The 19,546-nt window shown below is 42.6% G+C and overlaps 1 protein-coding gene across 1 annotated transcript in view; it reads right to left on the reverse strand.

Moving 5' to 3' along the window:
- Positions 1 to 5,970: 5,970 nt before the first annotated feature.
- LOC138756841 (tyrosine-protein kinase JAK2-like) overlaps positions 5,971 to 19,546 on the reverse strand; it is a 78,971-nt gene continuing 65,395 nt past the window's right edge. Inside the window, exons 16-20 of the mRNA XM_069923232.1 lie at positions 16,799 to 16,923; positions 15,235 to 15,407; positions 13,255 to 13,372; positions 10,039 to 10,146; positions 5,971 to 6,665 (exon numbers count right to left, since the gene is read on the reverse strand). Coding sequence (XP_069779333.1) covers positions 6,561 to 6,665; positions 10,039 to 10,146; positions 13,255 to 13,372; positions 15,235 to 15,407; positions 16,799 to 16,923 — 629 coding nt within the window. The 3' untranslated portion in view covers positions 5,971 to 6,560. The remainder of the gene's footprint in view (positions 6,666 to 10,038; positions 10,147 to 13,254; positions 13,373 to 15,234; positions 15,408 to 16,798; positions 16,924 to 19,546) is intronic.

Genomic DNA, 19,546 nt, shown 5'->3' on the forward strand with positions numbered 1-19,546 from the left:
CTATGGCCCCTTACTGTAATGCCTCTGTAAAGAGCTCATTGCCTCTTGGTAGGACCTGTATCCAGGATAAGGGATTAGGGGTGGTCTCCCAGCTGCACTAACAGCAGCATTAATTGCTCTTTATCCGATGCCTCAGCACCCTCCACGTAATTCAGAAAGCATCTCTGCCAGCGGCCGAAGTACGTGCCGGCTCCGGGATTTCTGGGGTCGATCTCCAGCCTGTCTGGTCGCAGCACATGGCTAAGCCACAGTCTCTGGTCCCTTAGATAATGCGGGAGCACCCCGGGGATCGTTCCCGGTCTCCACGTGGTCTCTGGGTCTAGGTGTAACACCTAGGGGTACTGGGAGCTAGAGCCTCTGTGGGGCTTGTGTCTACTGGAGGAGTAACCTGGGTGCTTGGGCCTGTTGGCTGAGTCTCTGGCTTTGGGACATTTGCAGCGGGCTTAGGGGAGATCCCAGCCGTAGCATCAGGTCTCTGTAGTACTGGGGAAACTGCTGCTGGGGGAGTGATGGTAGCGGTGTCTGCTTTCCCTGGCTCTGGAGAGGTTGGGAATTCTGTACATACGTGGTGATCAGGAGCACGACTTGTGGAGACCGCGCTTGTAGTGGCCCCTTTCTGATCGAACCGGGGTTTAGGGTCTGCGGTGCCTGTAGCGGTGAACCCACAAGCAGGCAGGGCTCTTGGCCTTTTCTTACCTGCCCTATCGTACTTCTGTGGTCTTCCCTGCATTCTACAAAGTACCTTCCTCATTACCATATTTCTTTGTTTCATGTCGTCTCTTAATTCTATTGAGTCTATGCTGGCTTTCAAAGCCATTCAATTCTTGCATAGTGAAGCAGGAAAGACTGCAGATGCTGTGATTGTAGTAAATTCACAAAATTGCTGGAGAAATTCAGCAGGTCCCACAGCATCCATAAAGAGGCAAAGATATCTTCACCATGGATATCCAATCTCTCTACTCCTCCATCCCCCATACTGAAGGCATCAAAGCCCCCCATTTCTTCCTCAACAACGCACCCAACCAGTCCTCTTCTACCATAACCGTCCTCCACTGGTGGAACTTGTTCTTAAAATCTTTCCCTCTCAGAGGCAAAATGTTCTGTCCTCAGAAGAGATCAGATCTTTGTCCCCCTTCACCCATACTTCAACGTGTTCTGTGCACGCCATGATGCCAAACTCTTCTTCTGACGTCTCCTTCTCCATGCTCACTTCTTCCACTGGATGCTCCATATCTCCCTCCTCTGTAGACCCCTTCTCTCACCACAAACCTTCTTCCATCTCTTTGGAATTTTGTTCTGGCCTTCTCTAGATCTCTGTATCTCCAACTGCTGCTGACCCATCTGGACTACACCACTCCCCTCATTTATTCTAATCTCACCCCCTCGGAATGCTCTGCCCTCCATTCTCTCCACAACAATCCTAACCTCGCTATCAACCCCACAGACAAGAGTGGCGCTGTTGTGGTCTGGCACCCTGACCTCTCCCTTCCCAAGGCCAAATACCAGCTCTCAGAGACCTCCTCTTACCATTTCATCAGACTCCACCAAGAAACAGTTGGTCTGTGCATGAAATCATAGACAGATATGTCAGCATGGGAATGGGGTAGGCAATTGAAATGTGTTACCGCTGGGAGATCTCTGCAATTAAAGCAGACAGAAGCAAGGTGCTCAACAAAGCGATCTGCTAGTTTGCATCCAATCTCTCCAATGTAGTAGAGTCTAAAGCAGGAGCACTGGATGCAGTAAATTACCCCTACAGATTTACAAGTAATCTTTCACTTGGTAGGACTGTTTGGAGCCTTGAATGGTGGTGAAGGAGGAGATGTGGGTGCGAGTGGAGCATTTTCATTGGGCACAAGCATAAGTACCAAGGGGATAATTGACAGAAAGGGAGAAGCGGTCCTTGTGGAAGGCAGTAACGGGTGGAGAGAGGAAGATGAGACTGCTGGTGAGATCATGTGTTAAGGGGTGGAAATTATGGAGGATGATACGTTGGATGCAGATGCTGGAGTGGTGGAAGGTAAGGACAAGAGGAATCTTGCATCGGGGGTGGAGGGAGTCAGCGCAGATGTGTGGATAATGGAGGAAATCAGATGAAGGCCAAGTTCACTCAACCTATCCTCATAAGGCAAACTCTCCAATCCAGACAGCATCCTTGTGAGTATCCTCTCAATAGCATCCACATCCAGTAATGAAGTGACCAGAACTGAACACAATATTTCAAGTGGAGTCTAACCATTGTCTTGTATAGCTATAATATTACCTGAAAAGCTATTAAACACGGGTAATGAAGGCTAATACTCCATACACCTGCTAGCAACACTATCAACCTACGCAACAGCTTTGAGTGTCCTATGAACATGGACCTCGAGATCTCTCATGCTTGTCCACACTGCTCAGAGTATTGAGCGCTTGTTATGGTGTTATTGGCAGCTGTACTCTGTCACTTGCAGCAAGCCTTGTTGCAGTTCATCCATGTAGATTGGAATGAGTCTACACTATTAATGAAAACTGTACAAATTCCTGTACCACCACTCCAGAACTGCTTTTCTCAATACCTCAGGTGCAGTACATGGATGATGCTTGTGTATTAATGTGTTTAGAAGTTAAACATGGCATCATTTATTAATTTAATGATATGCAAGAGAGAATGGGCTTTAAACTCCACACCTGTAGATCAAATTATCTCTACCTACCAACCCTCAATGAGCACCATCATGTCCCATATATCAGGAGATAGAAACATAGAAACATAGAAGATAGGAGCAGGAGTAGGTCATTTGACCCTTCGAGCCTGCTCCGCCATTCAACGAGATCATGGCTGATCTTAAAGTTCAGTACCCCGTCCCCGCCTTCTCTCCGTAACCTTTAATACCCTTCTACTGAAGAAATATATCTAATTCCCTCTTAAATATATTTAATGAACCTGCCTCTACTGCCCTCTGTGGCAATGAATTCCACAGATTCACCCCCCTCTGGGTAAAGAAATTCCCCCTCATCTCGGTCCTAAATGGTTTGCCTATTATCCTCAAACTATGGCCCCGGGTTCTGGATTTTCCCATCATTGGAAACATCCCATCTGCATCCATTCTGTCCAGTCCTGCCAGAATTTTATATGTCTCTATGAGATCCCCTCTCAATCTTCTAAACTCCAGCGAGTACAATCCCAATTTGCGCAATCTTTCCTCATAAGTCATTCCTGCCATTCCAGGGATCAGCCTGGTGAATCGCCTCTGCACTCCCTCCATTGCAAGAACATCCTTCCTTAGATAAGGTGACCAAAACTGCACACAATACTCCAGGTGGGGTCTCACCAAGGCCCTGTACAGCTGCAGTAAGGTATCCTTGTTCCTATACTCAAACCCTCTTGATATGAAGGCCAACATACCATTTGCCTTTTTAACCGCCTGCTGTACCTGCATGCTCGCCTTCAGAAACTGATGTACAAGTACCCCTAGGTCTCTCTGCACTTCCCCATCTCTTAATCTATTGCCATTCAAATAGTAATCTGCCCTCCGGTTTGTATTACCAAAGTGGATAACCTCACATTTATCCACATTGTAGTGCATTTGCCATGTATCTGCCCAGCCCCTCAATTTATCCAAATCACACTGGAGCTTCCTGACCCCCTCTTCCGTGCACACAATCCCTCCTAGCTTAGTGTCATCTGCAAATTTGGAGATATTACATCCAATCCCCTCATCCAGATCATTAATGTAAATTGTGAACAGCTGGGGGTCCCAGTACAGATCCCTGTGGTGCCCCACTGGTCACCGCCTGCCACTCAGAAAATGAGCCATTTATCCCAACTCTCTGTCTTCTACCTGCCAGCCAGTTCTCAATCCACATCAATACTTTGCCCCCAATCCCATGAGCCTTGATTTTGGAAGCCAGTCGTTTATGTGGGACCTTATCGAAGGCCTTTTAGAAGTCCAGGTACACCACATCCACTGGCTCTCCCCCATCTATTTTACCTGTCACCATTTCAAAGAATTCCAATAGATTTGTCAAGCACAATTTACCTTTTGTAAATCCATGCTGACTCCGTCCGCTCCCTTCTCTGCTAGTCATATGCTCCGCTATTACATCCTTAATAATGGATTCCATCATTTTGCCCACTACTGATGTAAGGCTCACCGGCCGATAATTCCCCACTTTTTCTCTACCCCCCTTTTTAAATAGTGGGGTAACATTAGCTACCCTCCAATCCATGGGTACTGATCCTTAGTCTATCGAGTTCTGGAAAATAATTCTTAAAGCATCTGCTATCTGAATGGCCACTTCCTTGAGTACCCTAGGATGTAGATTATCAGGCCCTTGGGATTTATCTGCCTTCAATCCCATCAATTTCCCCAAGACCATGTCCTTAGAGATACTGATTTCTTTCAGTTCCTCCCTTGCATTAGTCTCTATGTTTCCCAAAATCCTTGGGAGGTTATTTGTATCCTCTCTTGTAAAAACAGAACTAAAGTAAGAATTTAATTGGTCTGCCATTTCCTTATTCCCCATTATATATTCCCCTGATTCCGACTGCAAAGGACCTACTCTGGATTTCACCAATCTTTTCCTCTTGACATATTTATAAAAGCTTTTGCAGTCGGTTTTTATATTTGCCGCAAGCTTACTTTCATAATTTATTTTTGCTCTCTTGATTAATCCCTTTGTGATCAATGCCCAAGAAGTGTGTGGTAACCTTTCTAAATGACTATCGACCAGTGGCAGTCTCATCAACAGGGAAGACATGTTTTGAAAGGCTGGTGTTGAAGCATATCAGCTCCTGTCTGAGCAGCGACATGGATCCATTCCAATTTGCCTATTGTAGGTATACAAAGATTAAAAGAGAGGCGTGGTTGAACATTGGACCACTGGAAAACTACACTGGAGCGATAGTAATGGGGGACAAACTAATAAGTCTTTTGCTTCTGTCTTCACTGTGGAAGGCACCAGAAGTGTGCCAGAAGTTCGAGAGTGTCAAGAGGCAGACGTGTGGGTAGTTGATATTACCAATGAGAAGGCCCTGGGAAAATTGAAAGGTCTGAGGGTGGATAAGTCCCCTGGACCAGATGAACTGCACCCCAGGGTTTTAAAAGATGAAGCTGAAGCATTGGTGGTCTCTTTCAGGAATTGCTAGATTATGGAGGACTGGAAAATTGTACATGTCACTCCATTCTTTGAAAAAGGAGGGAGGCAGAGACAGGAAATTATAGGTCAGTTAGCCTGACTATGGTGGTTGGTAAGATTATATAATTATTATTAAGGATGATACTTCAGCTTTCTGGGAGGCACACAGTAAAATCAGTATGATTTCTTGAAGGGGAAATCTTATCTAACAAACCTATTGGAATTATTTGAGGAAATAACAGGAAAAACAGATAAAAGAGAGTTAGTGGATGTGGCTTCTCTGAATTTTCACAAAGGCCTTTGACAAGGTGCCACACACGAGGCTGCTAAGCCAGATAAGGTATTGTGGAATATACTAGCATGGATAGAAGATTGGCTGCCTGGCAGGAGGCAGAGGGTAAGGATAAAAGGGACCTTTTCTGAATTAGGTTATTTGGCAAATCGAGTCCACCCTGTCATTCCAACATAGCTGATGTTTTTTTTCTCCTCTCCTGCTTTCACCCATAACCCTCGATTCCCTTTCTGATCAAGAATGATTCTGCCTACACCTTGAATATTCCCATGACTTAGCCTCCACGGCCATCTGTGTCAACAAATTCTACAAATTCCTCCTCTTCTCTGCTCTGAAGGGACTTTTTGTTTATTCTGAGGCCATTCCCTCCGGCCCCAGACTCAGAGGAAATACTCTGTGTGAAGAAGTTTCCCTTCATGTTTGATTCTCCTCATCTCACCTTTCACCCTTAACCCACCACACCATAACATTCCATTGTTTGGTGCAACGTTTGCATGCTGTTTGCTGAGAGAGTGACATTTGCCTCAATTACCAATAATGTCAGATCCACATGATGCTGATGGTTTACATTTTAATGATTGAAAATAGCGACAGATCACGAAGACCTCTGCCATTATTACTGGTCCAATTTGTACTGCCACTTGCAAGAAGAGAAATTCCCTCATCTCCACCCTCGTCACGCACGCAACATCCTGTTTGTCAGAGTTCGATCACCTCTCCCATTCCCAGCTTTTGAATCGACAAAGTTTTCACCGAGTCAAAGGTTTCTCAGGTGATGAATTGTACAAAATTAATGTTGCCTACGCTGCTCCCCAGTCTCTTGCGGTCCTTTCTCAGAGAGTGAGTTCAACTATTTAAAACCATGAAAGCAGCTCAAGCATGGAAGACAAAGAAATGCTTTTTCCCCCAACCACTGCCCGCCACCCACCAAACATCAGATTTAATGTTAAGTTTCATTTTATCCAGGAATTGGGCAACTTGCGGTTTCAGAGTTCTAGGCTGCATGGGTATATCATGCGATAAATCATGAGAAATTTCCTCAGCATCATGAAGCAAATGCAGTCTGTTTCCTTTGAACCTTTTTGTGTTGATTCCAAGCTGCAGGGGGGAATGCGTTATATCGGCCCTGAAGTGAAAACAGCATTCATCAGCAAATAGCAGCTTGACGTTCCTCCATCTTGTATAGCATTTCTACAAAAGTCGGTCGTTGAGCAGGATCCTTGCTCCAACAAGTCAGCATGACATTGTAGACCTAAATAACAAATGTGAAAAAGAAGTTCTCACTGCAGTGACCAGAATATCAAAATGAACTCCAGTGGGAGTCTGAATATGATTGATGAGTAAACAACAGTTTGTGTGGGGTGATGTTTGTTCAGCTGTTAGCTCCTTGGTTATAAAAGGCAGAAGAGCTGTTGTTTGGATGAAATATCCATCAAGCCCATCCCTGTTGTTTGGATGAAATATCCATCAAGCCCATCCCTCAACTGTCATCATTTTCCCTTTACTTTTCAGATTCCCTTTTGCATTTGCTTCTACGAGCTTTGCAATCTGTGTTGCAGATTATAATTCACTGCATCAGGCATATTCTCCACTTCACCCCCACCACCCCACCTCTTAAAATTCATAGAGTATCAGCAAGCTGCAGCTTTCATTTCCTCCCAGAAGTGCACCACTGTGGCAGGACATACACTGCCCACCCGGATGCTGTTTTTTCTTGCTGGGACATTTCAGAAGATGCGAGGGGCCAATCCCATTGCTGAGGTCCTGGAGTCCCCATGAAAATGCTGAAAACAAGTTCAGCAAGTATCGAGGGAAGAGAAACAGATTAAGGAAGGAGACCCTTCATCAGAAGTGGAAAGGAGACAAAAGAAGCTTGTCGCACTGCATGGAGGGTGGGGGGAAGGGGAAGCTCAGAGAGTGTAAAACTGGAATAAAGTGGAAACCAGATTAGCTGGTCAATGAGTGAATGGGAAAAGTTTGAGTGTGTGAAAACATAAGCAGAAGCATGTGGGTTGACAAACAAAAACTGCAGCTGCTGGAGTCGAGCAAAAATTGAGCTGTGAGAGGAACTCAGTGGGTCAGGCAGCATCTGTAGGTAGAAACGATCAGTCAACATTTTAGGTCAGGACTTTTAATTGAGATTCAAAGAAAGCGCCAAGAAAAGGTCCTGACCTAAAATATTGACTGACTATTCTATTCAAGGATGCTGCCTGACCTATTGAGCTCTATCAGCTTCTCGGTGTCTGGTGAAGAAGGTGGGATCCTATCAGGAAGATAGGGTCATAAATAGAACTTTTGGCAAAGTATTGAGTACAGGAGTTAGGATGTTATGGTATAGTTGTTTAAGATATTGGTGAGGCCAAATTTGGAATACTGTGAGGAGTTTTCATCACCAATTTACAGGAAAGATCTCAATAAAATTGAAAGAATGCAGAGAAGATTTACTAGGATGTTGCCGGGACTGAGTTAGAGGGAAAGGTTAAACAGGTTAGGACTTTATTTCCTAGAGTGTAGAATAATTAGGGGAATTTTGATAAGAGAATTTTGAGGGGTATAGATAGAGTAAATGCAAGTAGGCTTTTCCTACTGAGGTTAGGTGAGATACAAACCAGAGGACATGGATTGAGGGTAAAAGAGGAAAAGTTTAGGGAGAACATTAGGGGGAACTTCTTCATGCAGAGTAGTAGAGTATGGAATGAGCTTGACAGCTGAAATGGTGAATGAGAGCTCAATATTAACATTTAAGAAAAAATTGGACAGGTAAATGGTTGGGATTGGTATGGGTGAATCTCAATGGGATTGTGGGAAGGGTTAAGGGAATTAAATGGCTAGTAAACAGAAGTTCTTTCTTCGACCCACAGACAAAGGGGTGGATTCAGCAAAGCAGCCATCCACTCTACTGAATGCAGTAGATAGGGTTGGATAAGGGGCACACGAAACTCTACCTTACCTGGAAGGTATGTGTGTGACCCTGGATGGAGGTGAGCGAGGAGATATAAGGACAAGTTGCACTCATTCTGCAGTTGCAACAGGATGTGGAAGGTTGAGAGGGAGGGGAAAGCAGACCAGGGATTCACAGAGAGATTGTCCCTGTAAAGAGCAGAAAGGTGGGATCACATTGAGGTTATCTCAAAAACATTCCTCATTGCACTCCTCTCTTGGCAAATCATTATTTTTTTATAGATAAGAGGACCTTAACTGCATACACTGGTCTAGGGAGCGTGCCAGCAGCCCCTTTTTACTTCAAGTTCAAAATCTGACCAATCCCCACATTTTTAATTGGCGTAAATTTGATTGCTAAACTCTTGGCATATGGATAGGAAATGTTTACATGCCAAAGGTGAAATATAATTGCAAGTTGCTCTTGTTTTGCACCCTGCTAAACATACAGCTCCAAATGTCACATCAGATTTTTTTCCACATACAACTGGGTTGTGAGGTCATCAGATACACCAGATTAAGACCCCACTGTGATAGTACAGATTCTATCACCAATGTGTATATGTACAGATGGTAGTGTAGGATGACTGTGATTGGCTGAGAGGGTAGTCACACCTACTGACAGGTTTTAAAGGATTGCTCCTAGCCAGACCAGGTCATTCTGGACTGGTCTACCTACTTGTGATATGCTTAGTTAATAAAAGCCTTGGTTTGGATCAACAAGTCTTTGGTTCTTTCAACGCGCTCTACACCCACAACACCTTCTCGTTAATCAGGAGCTTATAGCAGCACCTACACTTCCTAAAGCGGCTAAAGAGGGGAAGGCCCCCTTCTTGGCAACTTTCTACTGGTGTGACCTGCCTGAAAAACATCAGACCAGAAGACTATACAGAGGATGATTAAAACAGCCAAGAGATCACTGGGGTTTCCCCTTCCTCTTTAGACGACATTTACTGGAAGTATTATCTAAACAGGGCTCAAGAAATTATGGAAGACCTTTCCATCCAGCACACAGTATCGTCAACACACCATCATCAAGAAGATGGTACAGAAGCATCAAAACCAGGACTGCCAGGCTAGAGAATATCTTCTTCATAATCAGTATCCAGTAACTGTGAAAATCATCCCAAATATTTATATATATTCATTTTAATTATTTATATAGTGTATTGGGTGTTTTTGTCAAGTCAAGTTTTATCATCATCTGATTGCTCAAGTACAACTCGAGGAAACAGCATTCTCTGTTCCTCGGTGCAAAACATGCAGACACACAACCAGTCATAAACCACAATCAGATATGTACGATTGTATGTACTGTGTATTGTGTGTTTATGTGTTTTGGGTCCCATACATACAGTCAGATGATAAATAACTTGAATTTTAATGTGAATCAAGGGGCATCCACCTGCTTTAATGGCCTGGATGGCAATAACAGGAATAAATCTTAAGGGCTGCATTTAAATAGTCAATGTTATTGAAGATCTCTGCAGGCTTGAACCTTCCTATTTTACCCATACTCCTTATCTGACCATCTTAAATCAAATAAACAATCCTTCACTTACAAACTTTCAGTGACAAGATGGAGTTAAATATGATTTTCATTTTGCAGTCTTCTGCCGGAACACCTGAGGTCTTGGTCTTCATTTGACCCTAAAGTTTGAAGATTTTTTTCCACTGCCTCTTACCTCACTTGGACAGTCCTGGGGTTTAGGTAAACGACTGGTTTTCAGGACTTCAAGCATTTGGAAGACCATATGTCTTTGTTTATCTGAACCAATCATTCTCTGAAACTCCTTTAATAAAAGAAAAGAAAAGGAAAGGATTATTGCGCTTCCCAGTATTTTTCTTTTGCTCCTACTAGTGAAGCAGGTTGACATGTTCAACTTCCTCACTCAAACCAGTCTGATTTAGACCCATCAGACTGTCTCCAAGACCAACTCATTCTTTCCCAAGACTTAAAAATGAGAATCCAGAATTTCCTGATACAATTAAAATGTTCATATCCCCACCATTATTTATTGAACTTTGATGTGTCGAGGGATCTGAATGTCATCATGTAAGATTACATAAATTTAAAACAGAGATGTGGTAAAATTTCTTTAGTCAGAGTGGAACTTGTTGCCAAATGTGGCTGTGGAAGCAAGGACTGGGCGTATTTAAGGCAGGGATTGACAGGTATTTGATTAGTCAGGGCATCAAGGGTTACAGGGAGAAAGCTGGGGTGTGTGGCTGAGTGAGAGGATGGATTAGCTCATGATAGAATAGCAGAGCAGACTTGATGGGCCACTGAGCCTACTTCTGCTCTTGTGGTCTTGTGAAAAGGTAAATTATGCAGGAAAGGGAATACAATGGCAATAATTATTGGGAGGGGAAATAAATACTAAAATTGGAAAGGTTATAGAAAATAAAAGTGCAGCTGCTGGGATCTGAAACAAATACAGAAAAGGTGGAGATCTGTGGAGAGGGAAACACGTCAACATTTTACTTAGACGTGAGGAATGTTCTCGCTGTCAGTCTCTTGAACAGAGCTCCCATTGTAAAATAATGCTGCACTTGCACGGTTTGAACTGTGTTTTTCCATCACACCATAACCTGCAGCTTTAGTTTGTGAGTTTAGTTTAGTTGCATTTAAGAATGGGTTGACTTTCCTGGAATGATGAAATCAGATAAAAGGGTTATAGATTTGGAAGTTGATTTTGACGTCATATCATTGAGGATCATCCTATCTAGATTCTTTAGTAGTTGTCTTGATGCTGCTTTGTGAGACTGCTGTGATGCTGTGTGAGTCAAGTTTCCTACATTAATACACCACTTCAGCCCAACACATAAATATATGTACAGCTGGAGAGGAAAGTGTGCTGGATGACATTGAGATTAAGGAAGAGCAAGTGTTGGATATTCTGAAAAAAATCAAGATTGATGTCCATGGGGTTGGACACAATATACCAAAGGTTGTGGAGGGAATGGAGAGAAGAGATAGCTGGGGCAGTGGCTATGATCTTTGAGTCCTCTTTGACCACAGGGAGATGTCAGAGGATTGGAAAATGGAAAATATGGTCCCCTTTTTAAAAAGGTAACAGTGAGCATCCTGGGAATTTAGACGGGTGAGTCTTATGTGAGTGGTGTGCAAACTATTGGAGAAGATTCTTAAGGATAGGATTAAGGAGCATTTGGAAAAGTATGGTCTACTCAAAGATAGTCAGCATGGCTTTGTGAAGGGAAGATCATGCCCATGAGCCTAATTGAGTTTTTTGATGAGGTAACAAAAGAAATTGATGAAGGGAGGGCAGTAGATGTGGTGTATATGGATTTTGATAAAGCATTTGACAAAGTCCCTCCATGAAATACTCGTTCAAAAAGTAATGAGGCATGAGATCCACAAAACCTTGGCTGTGGAGATTAAAAATTGGCTTGCATGGAGAAAGCAGAGAGTAGTAGTGGACGGAAAGTATCCTGCTTGGGGGTCAGTCACAAGTGGAGTTCCACAGGGATCTGGTCTGGGACCCCCGCTCTTTATGATCTTTATAAATTACCTAGATGAAGAGGTGGAAGGATGGGTCAATAAGTTTGCGGATGATATGAAGGTTGTCATAGATTACGAAAGGATATAGACAGGATGCAGAGTTGGACGGAAAAGAGGCAGATGGAATTCAATTCAGATAAGTATAAGGTGATGTATTTTTGAATGTCAAACCAGAAGGCTGAGTACAGGGTTAATAGTTGGATACTAAACAATGTGGAAGAATAGAGGGACCTTGGGGTCCAAATCCATACATTTCTCAAGGTTGCCACATAGGTTGATAGGGTAGTTAAGATGACCTATGGGATGCTGGGCTTCATTAACAGGGGTATTAGGTTCAAGAGTCGAGAGATCATGTTGCAACTCTATAAATCTCTGGTGAACCGCACTTGTGTTCAGGCTATGGAAGCTATGGAGAGGATGCAGAGGAGATCTACCAGGATGTTGCCTAGATTGGGAAGCGAGTCTTATGAGACAAGATTAGCAGAGCTGGGATTTTTTTATAGCAAAGAAGAATGAGAGGAGACTTAATAGAGGTCTACAAGATTATGAGAGGCATAGATAGCACCTTTTTCCCAAGGCAGGAATAACAAACACCAGGAAACATCTCTGCAAAGTGAAGGGAGGACATTTTAGAGGAGTCGTCAGGGATAAGATTTTTCCAAAGAGTGTGGTGCCTGAAATTTCTTGCCAGGCATTGTGTTGAAAGCTGAAACATTTCCGATATTTAAGATATTCTTAGACAGGCATATGGATGAAAGAAAAATAGAGGGTTATGTGGCATGAAAAGTTTAGTATTTATTTATTTTTGATAGGAATCATTGAGTACCTAAGGGCCTGCACTGTGCTGTAGTGTTCTATATTCACTCATACTAAATGCTGGGTATTGTTCATTAGGTAAAAATAAGTTAATAGCCTCTCAAAAGAACCTGAGGGGCACCATCTCAGATAGAGGGTGGCAGGTATGTAAGAGGATGGGAGAAGAGGGTATATTTCAACAGGTATAGAATGGAAAGATTCAGAGAGAAATGGGCCCAACACAGACAAATGCGACCAGTTTGGATTGACAACTTGATTGGCATAGAAAGGTTGGGCCGAAGACCTGTTCCTGTGCTGTAAAACTCAATAAAATTCTCTTAATTTTTACTTCTGTAGAAATCAGCGGTAACACAAATGGGAGAGAAGTAGAACCACCTGCCAGTTTGCAAGACAGTTGACTTATCTTCTGGACTGTGATTTAAAAAGGAAGGCCTATTGGGGAAGGATGTCCACATTTTGATAACTTGGCACAGTCTCAAGTTTTTGGTTTAACAGGCAGTAAAATCTCAAATCTGACAGTAAGAATAGAAGGGACCATTTTCTTTGTAATATTACCACTCACCATTGGTGGACTCCTGCTATGGTCGCCATATGTAAACAACTCGTAAAGCAGAACACCAAAACTCCACACATCTGACTCCCTGGAAAATTTGCTGTCAGACAGAGATTCAATAGCATACCTAGACACAAAGAACATTTGATTAAAAAAAAAATCACAGCCGAGACTTCCCTTTTAATATTGTCAAGATGACTGGCAAAACCCTCTATACTTTAAGGTTTAGAGTAGATATCATCATACTATTTATCACAGTGCAATGTTTATTAACTCTGCATTATAATTTTCCTAACTGACATGCATAAGAGCATAAGAAATAGGAGCAGGAGTCGGCCATCCGGCCCGTCGAGCCTGCTCCGCCATTCAATGAGATCATGACTAATCTGATGATGGGCTCATCTCCACCTTCCTGCCTTTTCCCCATATTGCTTAATTCCCCTACTTTGTAATAATCTATCCAACTTTGTGTTAAATATATTTACTGAGGTCGCCTCCACTGCTTCAAAGGGCAGTGAATTCCATGGATTCACCGCCCTCTGGGAAAAGCAGTTCCTCCTCATCTCTAAACTAAATCTACTACCCTGGATCTTGAGGCTATGCTCCCTACTTCCAGTCTTCCCCATCAATGGGAACAATGTACTGATCTCTATCTTATCTGTGCCTTTCATAATTTTATATGTTTCTATAAGACCCCTTTCATTTTTCTCAATTCAAGTGAGAAAAGCTCCAGACAACTCAATCTCTCCTCAAAGGCCAACTATTTCATCCAGAGAATCCACCTGGTGAACCTCCTCCGCACTTCCTCAAAAGCCAGTACATCCTTCCTCAAGTAAGGAGACCAGAACTGCACGCGGTACTCCAGATGTGGCCTCATCAGTACCTTGTGCATTTGCAGCATAATCTCCCTGCTCCTAAATTCAATCCCTCTAGCAATGAAGGCCGACATTCCATTTGCCTTCTTGATAGCCTGCTGCACCTGCAAACCAACATTTTGTGATTCATGCACTAGCTCTCCTAAGTCTTTCTGCACAACACATGCTGCAATCACTTGCCATTTCAATAACAAACTGATCTTTCATTTTCCCTTTCAAAGTGGATAACCTCACATTTACCAACATTATAATCCATCTTGCCCACTCATTTAACCGATCTATTCTCTTTGCAGATTCTCCGTATTCTCTGCACAATTTGCTTTTCCATTCAATTTAGCAAACACCAAACTTAGATTCACTACACTCTGTCCTTCTTTAGTGGTCCTGAGTCAGGCTTCAATTTAATGACACTCAAGCACAATGTTGCAGTCACTGCGATTTTGCCTAATAATTCCTTTGTTTGAAGTACAATATTTGCAACCCTGATCATAATAGACCGTGACCTGCGAACAAACTCATTGACAGTTATGCTCTTAGTGCTTCCTGGGTGGTAGAGATTGTTGGGTTACAAGGTGTTGCCAAAATTGACGATGTGTATGTCCACCATGCATTTTGTAGAACGTGTACACATACTGTGCTAGTTGTGGAGGGAGTGAATGATTATCGAGGTGAATATGTTATTGATTAAGTAAGTTACATTGGCTGAGATGAAGTTGAGCTCGAACTGGGCTGATGTTAGTTACCACAGGTGCAGTACACCAGTCAGCTATCTTTTGTGACAGATTATCCTTCAACAGCAGTGCAAATACCATATTTGTGCAAGAACTCACTGAGCCATCTGAGGAAACCTGTCTGTCATGGATTAAATAAATCTACTCTTGAGTCCACAATACCTTCACACTGAAGCGAATACATTCTGGATGTAATGCAGCCAAACAAATGAACTGAGAGGATGATTGGGTTGTGTAAAAAGCAAAACAATGGAAGACAATGAACAAGGTTCATGAATGGAAGTGTGGGAGTGTCTATACCAGCATCTAGGTAGGTTGCTTTGAAAAGAACTGATCATAGCATGACCAGGAGCGGATGCCAACCAAATGATGACTGATCTTACCAAAAGATTGGACTCTCTCCCGCTTCCAGAACTTTATAATAATCCTTATCTCCAGGCAGAATCTTGGTTAGTCCAAAGTCACCTATCTTAACACAGGTGTCACTTTCGACGAGAATGTTCCGCGTTGCCAGATCTCTGTGTACATATCGTTTGGAGCCAAGATACTCCATTCCCTTTCAACAAGAGCAAATGAATAAACATGAGGTTTGTAGAGCAGATGATTTTGTTTCCTTGAGATTTCATTAATATTTTAGCTGAACAAACTCCAATTTTTAATTTTAATTTGATTGTTAATTTCAAGCATGTTTTGAAGGTTTTGAGATTGAAGTGCTGGACATTGATGCAAACAATCCAAGGGAGGAATTCATGGGCTTCAAAAGTTGTCTTTAAAAAAAAAGATTTTGAGCACTTTGTTTCAGGTTTGCATTTCTGACAATTGGTAGGTTAGAGGATGGGTAAAGGCTCTATGGCCAACTGTTAAGAAGAATCTTTTAGAGAAATGGAGAATTCTTCAAGTAACAGGAAGGATAGATATCATCAAGATGTGCAGGACTTGTGACCAAAGATGAGAATGGGGGATAGGATGACTGAGTCATGAATATGTCATTCAGTTGGAAAGGAATCAGAAGCGAATCACCAGGTTGTTAGCAGAACTAAAGGCCTTGAGTTATATGGAGAGGCTTTACTCCATAGACTTTAAAAGTTTGTAAAATCATGAGGTGCATTGATAAAGTGAATGTTCACAGTCATTTTCCCAGAGAGAACAGTTCTAGAACTGAAGGGCATAGAATCAAGATGAGACAGGAGAGATTTAAGAGGGACATAAAAGGCCACATTTTCACCTAGAGGGTGAATGTATCTGGACCTCCCTCTAGGTATTGGCCAGAAGAAGTTATAAAAGTTGATGCAATTACAATGTTGCAAAGATATTTGGACAGACAAATGGATATGAAGGGCTCAGAAGGAAATGGATCAAATGATGACAAATGACTGGCCCAGCATGCCAAGATGGTCAGCATGGATAAGATGAGCTGAAGGCCATTGCAAGCTGTATGACTCCATGACTATCTGAATTAACTGGGAGTCTTGTATGGAGCAAAAAGGACAAACATCTGATCTTGTATCACTTTATATTCATGTTAGGGGCTTCATGAGGCTGATACAAGGAGAATGTGGACCTGTTTGTCATTCTGCTTATAGATAGTTCCCGACTTACAACTGAGTTCTGATCTGACCGAACGGTCATACCTCGAAATGGACGTAAGACTGAAATTCACTGTATCCGTTTTATCATTTGTCACATACAACACGACAGCCACCAAGGCCAGCTCTTGCGAGAGGTTGGCCACCCCTGTCATTGGCACTATTTTCCATAGATATGCCCTTCTTTTGCTCCAAAAGTGTAATTTTTATATTTTTTTAAATGTATACAGATTTTTTTTGGTCATATGTACAGATGGTTGTAAGTTGCATAGATCGTAAATCAGGGAATAACTGTTACATGACTGCGTACTGCCCACCCAATCCTTGCAAAGGAATGAGTTTCCCAAGTGTGAAAACCTACCTTGCATATCTGAGAGGCATACAAAAAGAGTTTATTGTGATCCAGCCTGTCCCTGTTCTTTTGCAGGTAATCTCGAAGACTTCCATGTGGCAGGTACTCCATGATTAGTCTCAGATTCTTGCGTCCTGCAGAAATTAAACAACACTAATTGCACTGGAAATATAACATGGGTGTATGACATTAAATTATTCAACATGCATCATTGAAGAAAGAACAAATCTTGTGCAATACCCAAATGTGCTGGAGAAACTTAGTAAGTCATGTAGGAAGCAAAGGGTAACCAATGGTTTAGACCTGAGCCCTTCATCTAAGGATGAATAAAAAGCAGGCAGGTGCCTGAATAAAGAGATGGGGGAAGGACAGGAGGGAAGGGGGGGCAGGGGGAGGAACATAGGCCAACAGGCATGAGTTCACAGGTGGATATGAGTGGAAGAGCAGAAGAGAAAAAAGCTGAGGTGATGGAGGGAGGTGGTTGCTCGCTGAATGGAGAGGAAAGTGTTTGGAGAGCCAGAAGAATGGGAGAGAGAGAGAGAGAGAGAGAGAGAGAGAGAGAGAGAGAGAGAGAGAGAGAGAGAGTGGGGGGGAGGGGGGGGGGGAACGGCCTAACGGAAACTGGAGGTCAATGTTAATGCCATCTGGTTGGTGGGTGCCCAGATGGAATATTAGATGTTGTTCCTCCAATTTGCAGGAAATGCAAGGAATAAATCTTATCGATTTTGAAGGAATAAAATACATTAATTAAGAATTGTCTCATTCTCCAACCCTACGCTGCAATCTTTACCCTGACTTGCCTTTTAAATCAATGTTACCAAGCTGATCAACTTCCTCCTGCATATTTCTTCATTCAGAATCCTCGTTGTGGTCACATCAAGATGATTAGTGAATCCTTCCAGCAGTCCTTCTTCATTCAGGCACAACACAAAGTCAAATAGGTTTGCACTAAGAATGGATTTTGGTTTTGTTCCCGTTTTAGACACTTAGAACCTGGAACATGATAGCGCAGTGCAGGCCCTTCAGTCCCCGAACCTGTGCCCACCTAGGTAAACCTACTCCACAACAATCTAATTTTCCCCCTACCCAAAACCTTCTATTTTTCTTACATCCACGTGCCTATCTAAGAGCCTTTTGAATGTCCCTATTGTAACAGCCTCCACCACCATCCCCAGCAATGCATTACAGGGACCCATCACTCTATAAAATAAAAATCCCTCTGATATCTCTCTTAAACTCGTCTCCACTCATCTTATACAGATGTCCTTTAATATTTTCTATTGTTGCCCCAAGATAAAGGTGCTGGCTGCCCACCCTATCTAAGCTCTTCATAATATATACCTCCATTAAGTCACCTCTTATTCACTGTTGATCCAAAGAGAAAAGGCTGAGCTCTGTTAGCTTTGCCTCATAAGACATGTTTTCCAACCAAGGCAACGTCCTGGTAAAATCTCCTCTAAATCTCATCTTCATCCTTCCTGTCATAGGTGACCAGAACTGAATGCAAGTGTGGTCTAACTATAGAGCTGCAACATTACCTCACAGCTCTTTACTCAACACCCCAACCAAGGAAAGTCGGAATTCAGGCTATGCAAATATAATGAGCATTTCATGAGCTAATAGGGAAGGAAAAAAACATCTGATTCATCATAAATGAAAATAAATTCTCAGTCATTTATCCAAGATTTTTTGAGCATTCAGTGAACCTTTCCATGTGAGGGAGCAAATTATAAATGTGCAAATCAATTCCATGAACGTCATAAGGGAGAGTGGAACCTTTATTTAATTTGTATTTAATTTGTATTTAAATTTCTTAGATTCAATTAAAACTATGACTTAAGTTCAATTGCACAATGGATTATGAATGAAAATGCACATGCAATAATGTATTTAAAATGATTCTTTGGCACACTTGGCAAGGGATTGAGTATCAATGTAGGGACGTCATGTTAAAGCTGTACAAGGTGTGGGTGAGGCCACAACTCGAGAAATGTGCACAAATCTGGTTACCCAGCTAGAGGAAAGATAGCATGAAGATTGAAAGGGTGTAGTGAAAATTCATGGAAATGTTAACAAAACTGATAAGTTTGGCTAATAGGAAGCAGCTAGGCAGAGTGTAGTGGTTATCACGTCTACTTTACATGCAGAAGATCCTGGGTTCAAGCCGCAGACACTCTTGGGCGGCACGGTTGGTGTAGCAGTTAACAGAACCAGCAATTGAGACTAGACCAGGGTTCGAATCCCATACTGTCTGTAAGGAGTTTGTACATTCTCCCTGTGTTTGTGGCTTTTCTTTTCTTTTCCTCCCATCTTTCAAAAAAAAACGCACCAGGGTGGAGGTTAATGGGGTGAAAATTGGGTGGCACAGATTCAAAAGGCCAAATTGGCCTGTTAAGGTGCTGTATGTCTAATAAGAAAAGACAGGGCTGTTGGGGCAGATTTTTCTTCAGAGGAAGGTAGCAGGAGCCAGGATCATGGCATTGTGAGTGGCTCTGGTGCCCAGAACAAGAAAAAGAATAGCAGAGCTGTAGTGTTAGGGGTTTTTAAGGTATTTCACTGTAAGGGGGATAGACAGGAACCTCTATAGCCACAATTTGAACTCTTGGTTGGTGTGTTGTCTCCCAGGTGCAAGGATCAGAGATGTCCCACAGTGGCTGTTGACAGAGGAGGGTGCACAGCCAGTTATCATAGTGCATGTAGATATGAATGATAAAGAAAAAAAATTAGGTCTGATTAACCGAATTTAGGGAGCCAGGA

This window comes from Narcine bancroftii, chromosome 3 (assembly GCF_036971445.1).
Source record: "Narcine bancroftii isolate sNarBan1 chromosome 3, sNarBan1.hap1, whole genome shotgun sequence".
NCBI classification, from domain to species: Eukaryota; Metazoa; Chordata; class Chondrichthyes; order Torpediniformes; family Narcinidae; genus Narcine; species Narcine bancroftii.